The sequence below is a fragment of the Schistocerca gregaria genome, chromosome 5 (genome assembly GCF_023897955.1).
Source record: "Schistocerca gregaria isolate iqSchGreg1 chromosome 5, iqSchGreg1.2, whole genome shotgun sequence".
In the NCBI taxonomy this organism is placed as follows: domain Eukaryota; kingdom Metazoa; phylum Arthropoda; class Insecta; order Orthoptera; family Acrididae; genus Schistocerca; species Schistocerca gregaria.
Genome location: NC_064924.1, coordinates 293,084,069 through 293,096,933, shown reverse-complemented (window position 1 = coordinate 293,096,933; position 12,865 = coordinate 293,084,069). Strand labels below are relative to the sequence as shown.

The 12,865-nt window shown below is 38.4% G+C and overlaps 1 protein-coding gene across 14 annotated transcripts in view; it reads right to left on the bottom strand.

The window, feature by feature from the left end:
- The window catches only part of LOC126271885 (dystroglycan 1), a 960,129-nt gene that overhangs the window by 15,057 nt on the left and 932,207 nt on the right, over nucleotides 1-12,865 (bottom strand). For all 14 annotated transcript variants that reach the window (XM_049974254.1, XM_049974256.1, XM_049974252.1 and 11 more), the window contains one exon: nucleotides 1,321-1,479. In XM_049974254.1, coding sequence (XP_049830211.1) covers nucleotides 1,321-1,479 — 159 coding nt within the window. The remainder of the gene's footprint in view (nucleotides 1-1,320; nucleotides 1,480-12,865) is intronic.

The following is a 12,865-nucleotide window of genomic DNA, read 5'->3' as shown; positions in this document are numbered from 1 at the left end:
AAGCTTTTGTCATCTTCTCATCTGAACTGCTTATTACCCATGTTTCGCCTCCATACTAGGCTACATTCTATACAAAGCTACCAGAAAATACTTCCTAACATTTGAATTGATATTCACTGTTAAAATTCTCTTTTTCAGCAACTTTTATTGCTATTGCCAGTATGCATTTTATATTCTATCTTCATCAGCCATCATCAGTTATTTTTCTACCCAGATAATAAAACTGATTACCTACCTTTAGTGTCTCATTTCCTAATCTAATTCCATCACTATTATCTAACTTGATTCCTGGATTATTTTAGTTAAAATTCACCTCAGATTGCATCTGATTACATTTTAGTTCATCACAATTGTATTAGTCAACTCTGGATGCACTCTAACATCATGTAGGCACAGACACTTTTCTGTGCCGCAGATGGATTTGTGTGGTGTGGTGTGGTGTGTGTGTGTGTGTGTGTGTGTGTGTGTGTGTGTGTGTGTGTGTTTTCTCTTTTGTGAAGAGGGCTTTAGCTGAAAGCTTATATGCAGCAACAGTCTTTTCATCATGTCTGCCTGCAAAAACTCAACGTGTCATCTTTACGAAGAATTGCAATCTATCCTTTTCTTGATATTGTTGATATTACAACTTGGACTTGGCACTGTTTGATTCAACCATCCAATACAAATAGTAATGTTCTTTAGACATATCAGCATAGTGGCTTCTGTACTCAGATGTTTGTATACTGTGTATTAGCTTGAAATTTTCTGCGTAAGTTTATGATTCTTAATACCATCTACCATATTACTAAATAGCTAACCCAGTTCATGGCACCCTATCCCAGTTGGAGGTTGCCTATTCATGGCTTCCATGGGCAACAAAAACTTGATTTTCAGTATTTCATATAATTATTGAGTCCATTTAAAAATGTTGTCACTATTTAATCATTAACAGATGTAATGTACAGTTACAGGTTTAACACAATAAGACAAGGATTACAGTTAAAACTGTGTATATGCCTAGTGGAAGTGCTACTCACCGCACACAAGTACAAGTACTAGTAATTCATTCATCCAGTATTTGTGAATGAGTGGCCTTAGCAACAGCCAATAAACTTTAAACATCGTTTCAAACTTTCTCTTGCTTACTTGCTTAAACCCATTTGTAAAGCAATCAGAAGTTTAAAGTCATATATATTTTATGGGAGTTCAACGGAACGGTTAAACACATAGGAAAAAAGCTAATACTAATACGTAAGACAACATAAAAATGGGCAATGTTTTCATTGTTTACACTTCCAGTATCTATATTTGGTTTTGAATAAAATTTTGTAAAGTGGTTACCTCTCTTCTCTCTCTGTGACTGGAAGACGATTCAGTCTTTACATGCCAGCCAATAACAGGCAGCTGGAGAACTTCAGCCAGTGTCCCATCATGGGCCTGTTGCTTCAGCTGGTTGACTAGCTGCGAGTAGTGTTTTCGCAGTTGACCTTCACAGCCCACCTGCCGAACAAATCACAAATTAGGAAGACACTGAAATTCTTACAGTACAATGTTCACTACAATCATGGGAGAAAAAAAAGCATTCTTGACAGCTAGTGAAACTGGGCTGGTAATCTAAATCATCTGCAAAGAAGCATGTGTATGCAACAAACATCAGAAAAACTGGGAATCATAAATTTCTCACTTTAAATAGTTGTTCAACATTGTGTCACCATATGAGATAAAGATCCCTACAGGTCTATTGCTCCTCTGTGAAGCACATGCCTGTCACCCTAAGATGAAAACAGATGTTTTCAGTCCAGCACTAGGTTTATTATTTATTAGTTTCCCTTCAGCAGAAATCTCTCTTGTATTTTTAATGAAAGATCATCATACAAGGCTGCAGCTTCCTAATTATAGAAAGCATCCTCATGGAGGATGGTCACTTGGTGTCTTACAAATTTGTATGTACTTTTGTGATCTCTCATCAACATTTAACATTCACATATAATGATACACAATGTGCCCATCAGAACAACAGCATTTTCAATGACAAAAAGAAATGTTACTGAGGGAAGTTATAGGATGAGAAGGAGTATTAATAATCTCCGTGTAGGTGGTCAGATACAGAAGATTTAACATCCAGCTTTGTTATTTAAAAGGAATTGTGTACCATAATTTAACATTTAGAAACACATCAGGATGTTTGGCACGATCAGTGAAAATCAGTTACCAGTACAACTGAAAAATGACTTTACGTCAAAGAAAAAATTAACAAAATGATTGCCTCATTGCAGTAAATTGTTTTTTGTGAATATTTTTAAGCCTTATTTCTTAACTCGTTGGATATCTTGGATTTTTTCATATGAGGATGTAATTTCAGTTTGTTGAAGCAAAAGGTGGCATGCATATCAAAATTTGGAAATTTGTGATAAGTTCCTAAGGGACCAACCTGCTGAGGTCATTGGTACCTAGGCTTACTCACTACTTAATCTAACGTAAACTAACTTACACTAAGGACAACGCGCACACCCATGCCTCAGGGAGGACTCAAACCTCCAATGGGGGTAGCTCTGCGAACCATGACAAGGCTCCCTAGACTATGCGGCTACCCCACGTGGCATCCACATTCATATTAGTAGCATAAACACGCATACTTTGCACATACGATTGACACATGCTTACAGTTTACACACCCAAGTAATGTGCCATAAAAATACTAACTAGATAACCATCCCACTTTTAAGATAAAATTAGTTTTCTGCGCTATTTGTCAAATTTAGTTGTTAGGGCATGACAGATTTTCAAACTCATCGAATCAGTTGTATAAAACTGACACGTTTTACATCTTGCCTTCTCTTAGAAAAATTTCTGCATATGCCCATCATGAAGGCAATATACAGGGTGTCCCACTTATCTTGACCACCCTAAATAACTGTTTGTCCAGAGGCCAATTACAAAATGTTTCAAGCAAATGTTCTTGAGACATCAAGGGGACATCAATCAGCATGACTGCATTCAATGTAGCTTTGTTTTTTTACAAAGATATGAACAGCAGTATGACTTTTTTAAATGATGCCCTGAATTTTTTATTTGGTAATTCATTTCCTCTCCTAAAGACCTATTCAAAAATGTATCACTGTGTACCATTCACTGAAACACAGCGTTATTAATTACATAACACAACATTGACTTTGAGCCCAGGATCACAAACTCTTCCACTTGCTGGAGTTGTCAGAAAACAAATGAAAACCAAATAAAAACATAACACAAAATTGACTTTGACTCTCCTGTGCCATTGCCCAGGAGTAGAACATTCAAAGGTGCTCAAAGTGGTGACACTGAACACTGGTGCACTCATTGAATGAAAGAATTGTTTGCTGCTTCCAGTGTTGCCTGGTGAAGAGAATTAAAAGCAAGCACAATACCATCCTGCATGTCCTCTGGAGTTGCTGGAATATCAAGATAAACATCTTTAATGCATCCACAAAGAAAAAAGTCCAATGGATTTAAATCGGGAGACCTAGCAGGGCAAGAAACTGTTCCTCTTGACCAATACATCTCGCAGGATACCTTTAGTTCAGAATATGATGTACACACAAGGCATTATGTGCTGGACATCCATCGTGTTGATATCACATAAGCATTCTGGTTCTTAGCGGCATGTCATCCAGAAGAGGATGAAGAATTCATCTGAGGAAATTGGCATACACTGTGCCATTTAGACTACCACTGATGAAATATGGGCCAATAATTGTAGTACCCAGCATCCCAAACCAGACGTTAACTCTACACTGACACTGATGCTCCACCTGTCTAAGCCATCATGGGTTGTTGCTGGACCAATAACGCATGTCCCTCGAGTTTACCTGTCCTTTGTTTGAGAAGGAACATTCATCGATAAAATAGAACATTGGAGAAGTAGTTCGGGTTGGCGAGGATTTGCTGCTGTGCCCACTGACAGAACTGTACGCAATTCTGGAAATCATTCCCATGCAATTCTTGATGTAGGTGTACATGGTAAGGATAGAAGAGGTAACGTGTAAGAATATGATGTACACTGGTTTTAGGAATGCCAATCTCATATTTAAGCTGTCGTGTGCTCACATGTGGATTCATAGCAACAGAAGCAAGAACAGTAACTTCGGTAGCTTCGTCTGTTTGAGGGCTACGATGACTGCGTTGTTGTGGGTTGAAATTTCCTATTTCCTGAATTGTCACAACAAGATGAGAAAGCATATGTCGGGAAGGTGGGTTCTTGTCAGGATTTCGCTATCTGCACAGTTCCGCTGCCTGCGTGGCATTTCACCTACATTCAAGAACAACAACAACAAGAACAACAACAACAACAACAACAACAATAAAAGAAACGTTATGTCAATGCAATATGCAGGAAGGACAGCCTTTACTGTATGTGTATGATTACTCTAACAACAGTATTTAAAAGGGCTAAACTACTGTACTAAACGTACTCGTACATAAGAAAACAGTATTGTAATTACTGTTCTGCTAACTTACATTCCCCACATATGAGTAGCATTTCTACATTCTCGTCATTGGTGTATATTCTACTCACACAACTCTTCAACTGTCAATGATTGACGGAATGAAGGGTGTGCATTCTACTTATGTTTACATTTGCCCTCTGTCAACGTCAGCACGTGAGTGTGTTCCATTACCCTGAGTACCTGAACGTCACTTTTGTTTTATGTAATTAAAAATGTTGTGTTTCAGTGAATGGTACACTGTGATACATTTTTGCATAGGTCTTTTGGAGAGGAAATGAATTACCGAATAAAAAATACAGGGTACCATTTAAAAAAGTCATACCGCTGTTCATATCTTCATAAAATACAAGCTACAATGAACGCAATCATGCTGATTGATGTCCACTTGATGGCTAGAGAACATTTGCTTGAAACATTTTGTAATTTTCATCTGGACCAACAGTTACTTAGGGTGGTCAAGATAAATGTGACACCCTGGATAACGTTCATTACCTGTGAGTGTTACACTATGTATGCAGTATTGTATGGGCACTGAAAGACATCCTGATAATGTCAAATGTGTGTCCCATGATTGTACAGTTATTAAAAATAGGTCAAACACTAGGAAAAGTAGATAGTACAGAATGGTAGCCAGTAGGAATATACAATGGACATACATCTGCATGTCTGTACAAAACAGGTTGAACATTAGATTGTCCTCTAGTATTGCATGCCTCAAAATTTCATATTTCACTGCAAATTTCATAGCAACAAATTTAACAAATGGGTGCAGATACCAACTGCCAGGATGTTTTTCATAGGTGAGGCATTATGTACCAACACCATGTGACTCTTCACAACATGCACTACCGGTCCTTACAAAAACTGGTGCCTGCAACCATTTGTTAAAGTTGTCCAATGTAAATCTGGTGAAATATTAAATTTTGTGGCATGTGATTCTGGCAGGATGTTCAAGCTGTCTTGTATTGATATGTAGATTGCACGTCCAAGATATACCTCTTACTGGTTACCAGTTTGTGTTATCCACATTTTCTAGTGCTTGAAACCATATAAGTCTCTGCATGTCCTTCTTTTCAGAGATGGTTACGGGACTTAACTGTTCAGTAAAGAATGTTGGATCAAACACCATTCAGCTGTCTAATTTCCAAACTTATTTTATTTGGCTACCAGTTTTGGAGATTTACTATGCCATCTTCAGGTCCCCCTGACCAATGTGTAGGAAGATTTCAATCTCCGTTCCAGTCAAAATAGGGCCAGCATTCAAATACCGGTATCTATAGATTTCTGCTTGATAAGCAATCACTTCAAACATCATCATCTTGGCAGATCATGGTTGAAGTGATCACTGTATCAAACAGAAACCTACAGATGCCAACAGTTGAATGCTGATCCCTATTTTGACTGGAACTGAGGTTGGAATCTTCCCACATGTCAGTCAGGGGGCCTGAAGATGGCATAGTAAATTACCAAAACTGGTAGCCAAATAAAACAACAGTTTGGAAATTAGATGGCTGAAAGGTGTTTGATTTGACATCCTAAATGTAATAAGTATTGACTCATGGAACACACATTTCGTCAAGGGAATTCGACAAAAAATGGTTCAAATGGCTCTGAGCACTATGGGACTCAACTGCTGTGGTCATCAGTCCCCTAGAACTTAGAACTACTTAAACCTAACTAACCTAAGAACATCACACACATCCATGCTCGAGGCAGGATTCGAACCTGTGACCGTAGCAGTCGCACGGTTCCGGACTGTGCGCCTAGAAGGAAGTCGACAGATGGGGCTTATAGTCTATCAGTGTGTGTGATGTAGTCTTGCACATAATTGGCCTATTTTATAAATAGGACCTAAAATAGTGCCGGTCCTGTTCCTAAAAGAAATGCTGCTACAACTCTTGGTTTACAATCTACTAAACTTATGACAGTACATGTATCCCGCTCATTTGAAGCATAAAATTACAGAAATTCTTAGCAGCTGTTTAGAACATTGTGAGACGATTGGCGTGGAAAAATTAAGTAGGCTGCAAAAGAACCAAACCAAAAGATGACAGCCGTATTTCCAGGTAAAATTAAAATGACAAAGACACAATTACATACCAGTGAGCCCACAGATATTTAAATGATGACGTGAGCTCCACATCTTTACCACTAATCTTGTGAACTGATAATATCTGGTTCTCACCCTTGTTCATAGCAATACATATTTTGCTTTTATTTTCATTTAAAAGTCGTTTTCATTGTGTATATTAAGTAGAAATGATTGGTGACCATCCAGGCCACCATGTGCTGTTGCCATTTTTCGGGGTGCACTCAGCCTCGCGATGCCAATTGAGGAGCTACTCAACCGAATAGTAGCAGCTTCGGTCAAGAATACCATCATAACGACCAGGAGAATGGTGTGCTGACCCCACGCCCCTCCTATCCGCATCCTCCTCTGAGGATGACATGGCGGTCAGATGGTCCCGGTAGGCCACTCGTGGCCTGAAGACGGAGTGTATATTAAGCAGAAATACTGTTAAAGCCATTCTGCGTGTATTTTTTTCTCTCACCTCAGGAAAATGTTTTCTTGCAGACAAAAGCATTGTGAACAAAAACAGTACTACTGACCCTATCTAACAAATCATTTTATATGTTTATAATATAAGCAGTATCTTTAATTCTATTAATTATTATCTAGTGTAATGTACTGGATTAAGTAAGTCAAAAAATTTTTGCCGTCGTTCGCTTATCTATATCTATAATAATAACTTAGTTCACAGTCAACAGTAAAATAGAGATTCCATTGCTATTTGAAAATTTACTGAAGGTTAGAGCTACCTTTTCACCTGAACACACTATTTTGTAAGACATTATGTAATGTATGTGACTGGCAAGTGATTTCTCTAAACCCATGCAGTTTCTCTGAAAAAAGCCTCTTTTCCTCCATAAATGTCACAGTGTTCTTGCTTAGGATATCTTCTCGTGTCTTTCAACAAAAGCATATGAAGGGTATTGGTGTGCAATTCTGTGCAGTTATTCCTTTTTAGAATCAGAAGTGTCTTCCAGTCTTTCCTAGTCTTGCAAGCCTATTCAATGTGCATAAGACTCTGGTTGTTTCAGAAGTACATTAGGAATGTAGATGACATTTTTTTTAAAAAAACAGTGTATTTATTCTTCAATATAGTTTCCTTTTTGGGATATATGCTGTTTCGAACATCCTGGCCATCTTAATCATTCTTATAAATAGCAAGCTCTCTAAAATACACCTCTGTCTCAACAATGACCTCTTCATTCGAGTATAATTTTATATCTGTGAGCCACATCTTCATGTTTTGTAATGAGAAGCCAGCTTAGGTGAATAGGGGCTGTGAAGGAGTAGCAACTCTATAGGCATTGGAGCCCCACTGTGGTGAAACAAGCATTTTTATTCTTTACCAAATGGAGCCATATTTCCTTCAGTTTCTTGTCAAATTGGTCTATAGTGATGTTCAGTGATAGTTTTTCCTTTTTCTAAGAACCTTACAACTACTTCGCCCTTCACATCCCAGAAACTGACACAATAACTCTTCTGGGGGATGGGACCAATTTCACCTTCTTTGGAACAGAGTCAGCACAGCAACCCATCATTTTGATTGTTTCTTGGTCTATGGCGTAAAATGAAAGTAGATCCCATCCAAGGTGATAACTTGATCAAAAAAGTCTCTCAGACATTGCGTAAGTTACTCCAAGCACACATTCAAAGTTGAAAGCTGCACCCCTGTCTACCATCAACCATCACAACAGCCATTGGGCCTACAATTATTTTTTTTATTTTTTTTCGACCATTTATCATGTAAAATATTGATTGCTGTTCCTGCCAACACACCTGTAGTCTCTGCTACAGTACACACTTTTGTTCAATGATCAGCAACGGCCTTTTTAAAATTATTTCTTTGGTAATCACATTTGCCAGGAGTTCTCGGCAGCCCTCATTAAATATGGTTTGACCACATTTAAATTCATGGACCTAATATCTAACTGTACTCACTCTCACTGATAGTGAATGGTCAACATAAATATCACACAACTTCACTTTTTTGGTCACCAGTTTTCTCACCAACAAGCAAATTAATAAATGATAGTGTACTTTTTCCAACTTGGTAAAAAACTTGTAACACCACTTGTGGAAATGGTTGCAAAGCACAAACTAACTTTTGAGTCACCATCATTTTTATTTTAGCATTGTCTTACAGGTGACAATGTGAGACAATACATCAGCTTGCATTAACAATGACAACTGCCATCCACCATAGCTGATAATTCAATGGTGGACAACAACTGGAAGGCAACTGTTTGGAACCATGTTCCCATTATGGTTTACAGAAGCTGCTGCCCTAAATACAAGGGGTTTTCAATAAGTAATGCAACATATTTTTATCTCAGCCAATTTCAGTTGAAAGATTCATAATTTATTGTGGAATACTCCTGCTTCAGCCCCCGTAGTTTCACTAAGTTCCAATAGATGGCAGTGCTATATGTAGGCTTCAAAATTGTGCCAGTACTGGTGGTGCGTTCCAAGCAGAGAGATGTCACTGAGTGTCTTTTGATGTCACTGAGTTTCTTAGGCACTTTCAGAATGTCTACATAGACCTGGAATGCAACAAAAGCATGGTGAGTTGTTGGGCAAAGTGTCACCAAAGCAACAATGTTGCACAAACTTGTGTGCTCTCCCACATGCCAGGTGACTGCACAATTCTGTGACTACTCTAACATTGCAACATGCTGACACACTCATTGGAGGTGATCAATGTGTCTCAATGAAACACTTCACTGGAAAACTGGACATCTCTGTTGGTAGAGCTGACACACTTGTTCACCAGTTGGGGTACTCAAATGTGTGTGTCCTCTGGGTTCATCATCACGGAACAGGAGATCATAAAGAGCAATGAAGGGCCACCTGTCTGGAATTTCTTTCATGTTACGAGGCTTATTGTGACAATTTTTTGTCAACATCATCACAAGTGATTGAACAACTGGAAAAAAATGGCAATCCGTAGAGTGATGCCACACCACCTCTCCTCTGAAGAAAAAGTTCAAAGCCACACCCACAGACACTATGTTATGATGACAATCTTCTGGGACTCTGAAGGGGTTATTCTGTTTGATGTCCTTCCTCATGGTGCAACAATAAACTCTTCTGTATATTGTGCCACTCTCAGGTAATTGAAGAAACCACATCATCATGTTCATAATCACAAAAATGCAAATGATCTTTTCCTTCTCCATGACAGCCCAAGTCTATGCATCCAAGAGGCACTCCCAAATTTCATTGGCCTGTTATTCCTCATCCTCCCTACAACTTGGATGCCATGCCTTCCTCCTCCTATCTGTCTGGCCAAATGACGGACGCACTCCAAGGGAGGCAATATATAGGTGAAGGGCAGGTTATTGATGCAGCAAGATGTTGACTCTGACATCAACCAGTAAAATGTACCACGTGGGCATACAGGTCCTCCCAGTAAAGTTGTTTAAGACAGTTGCATTGAACAGAGATTATGTTGAAAAAATAGGATTTTTCAGCGAAAAGAGTGGGGAGTAATATGGTTATTGAAATTCTTATTAAAACTAATCTGCTTTCAGAAATGAAAAGAAAGTTTTGCATTACTTATTGAACATGCCTTGTATGTTTCTCTGATGCTGTGTGTCACAATGAACACTGACAGGCATGGAAACAGGAATAATGCTACTGGATTCTTGAAGCATAGACTGGCCTCACCGGTCATGTGATTGAAATCCTACTGAGCATATATGGGAGGCCATTAGGTATGTTGGGCCTCATCTCCAATAAAGCTTTGTGACTTGTGGGTGGTAGTTAAGTCAACACATATCACCATGGTTACCCTACACTTTTTATATTTAGTAAAACCACAAGAAAATGCTACAATCAAGATGAAACTGGATTTACCTGGTGCTAACCAGTTGCATGCTTCAGCTGCTCACGAACGTACTCAGCCAAGTCTTATGCACAGTCAAATAGTAGCTAATCACACTGTCTGTGCCCCTAAGGAAGACAAGCCTCATTGGGTTTGTTACAATTTTTACAGTTTCCAGTTGGGTGCAAATATGCTATGAAATTTTACTAACAGGAGAAGGCCTCCTGATATGTGATTTATTCTACCATCACATATTATACAATTTAAGCTGTATACCTTTCCTAATATTCATTTAGGCACACAATCCCCCCAAAAATATATGTATCCACATTTCAGAAGCACGAGGAATGGAGTTTAGGGTTCAATATTCATTGGCAAACTGAAGTTTTTTAGGGAAACTGTGGACATCATACATCAGGATAGCTCCAAAGAGACTTATATTTTGGTCATCTTGAACACAGGTAAAGCGGCTGAGTATACTAACTAATAAGAATTATTACACAGTATCTCAGCAGAATTCTGACATGCCTTTATGACCAAATATCACAGAAAAACATTACACACAGCAGAACATGGTAAGAATCAAATAAATAAAATTAAGTGTTACATGAGCAGGCATTCAGAATGTTTAATAGAAAAACCTTAATATACATTGTTACTAACTTTTTGGATACAATATATGTATTTTTCATACAACAACTGACACTTATGGAGAATGGTTGACTGAAATCATCTTTGTACCTAGCCTTATTTTAATTTTGCAATAAACTCAATGAAACCCAACAAAATATAATTCATGGGCATAATGTTACAGAATGCAGATATTCACGTAGTTTCTAGTAGTCTAAAGTAGTCTTTTAATTACAACTGAGTTGTATGTCAGATGGTAACTTGTTAAAGATTGCTTTATTAAGGTATACTGGTGAGCCGAATCATCATGACCACAGGCTTTTTAGTGTGTTTCTGCACCTGTAGAAAGCAATCAGCAGAGGTTCTGTACGGCATAGATTTGTCAAGTCCCTGGAAGGTTTCTTGGGGTATTTGGCACCAGATGTCTGTGCATAGCTCTCATAATTCTCATAAATTATGGGCTAGTGGTTTGTGGACATAGAACTGGAAACCAATAGCATCCAAAACGTATTCCATCTGGTTAAGATCACGTAAACTTGATGAGTAAGACATCAGCACAAATTTACTATCATGCTCCTCAAACAACTACAGCACAAGTCTATTTTTGAGACATGGGTAATTTTCCTATTGAAAGATGCCCTCAACATCAAGGAAAACATCAAGCATGGAAGGAACGCACATCATCTGAACTAATGTTCATGTAGTAATCAGCTGTCAAGATGCCTTTGGTTGCTACCAGAGATTCCATGAAAGCCCAAATGAGAGTCCCCTTAGTGTAGTACCATCCCGACTGGCCTGTGTCTATGTGGTGCATTTTTTAAGCAGCTGTGGACCTGGATGTTGTCTTTCCTGGACACGACTGTTCGACCTGGTGTATCAAAAAGATGATGCACCTGACCAGGTACCATATTTTCATTGATCCAGTGTCCAATCTTGATGTTCCTGTGGCCACTGCGATCATATTTGATGACATCGTTTAGTCAATTTGTGCTGACCAGTGTACTCCAGGTTCCCAATGAGTTTATTGCACAAGTAAACAAGTGCGGGTACAAAAAAAGATTCTGGTCAACTATGCTTCATCGTGTCAGTTTTTATGGGAAAAATACTTTTATTTTTATCATAAAAGTTAGTTCCAATGTATATTAAGCTATTTCCAAAAAACATACGGAGTGCACCAATATTGGACTGTTAACAGATCTGCCACATTTCACTTCCTATCCATCTTTGCAAAGTGGGCATGTTTCCAACCTTCAGGTGCTGTAATCAGATGTTGATGTCCAACACCTTGTTGCATACTCGAGGTTTGTGGTCCTTCAAATATTTATCATAAATGCTCATGACAGAATCACAAACAGGCAACCAACATAGCCACTTCCAAAATGCTTGTTCCTAGGTGCTAGGCCATAATGATCTACTCTTTGTCACAATCATTTATGTCAGCAGATTTTCCCATTTACAGCCTGGTTCAGTGCTAGAGAGATTCCCAGTCACCTCTGCTCTGCTTATACAGGGTGAACATTAATAAAACCAACAAACTGCAGGGACAGAGGGAGGAAATAAGGTCCTATGAACATGTGTCCGGAAATGTATTGTTGCCACAGTAAATGACACTGACAAAAGAGAGTTCTTCTGACCATGAACATTAAGAATATTTATTAGTGGATTATGTTAAAACTGAAGGGATCATTGCTCGGATCATCTGCTATGATGACAATTTGGACTCCACTAACTCAATTTCTATGCAGAGTACGTTTTCACAACATTTTATGGCATTTGCATAGTATTTTTTTTTATGTATTTGCTATTTGTAATGCTCCTGATTTCTTAATTGTAAGAAAGCTTTTTGACTCTCTTTTGACATTTCTGAGGCTTTCA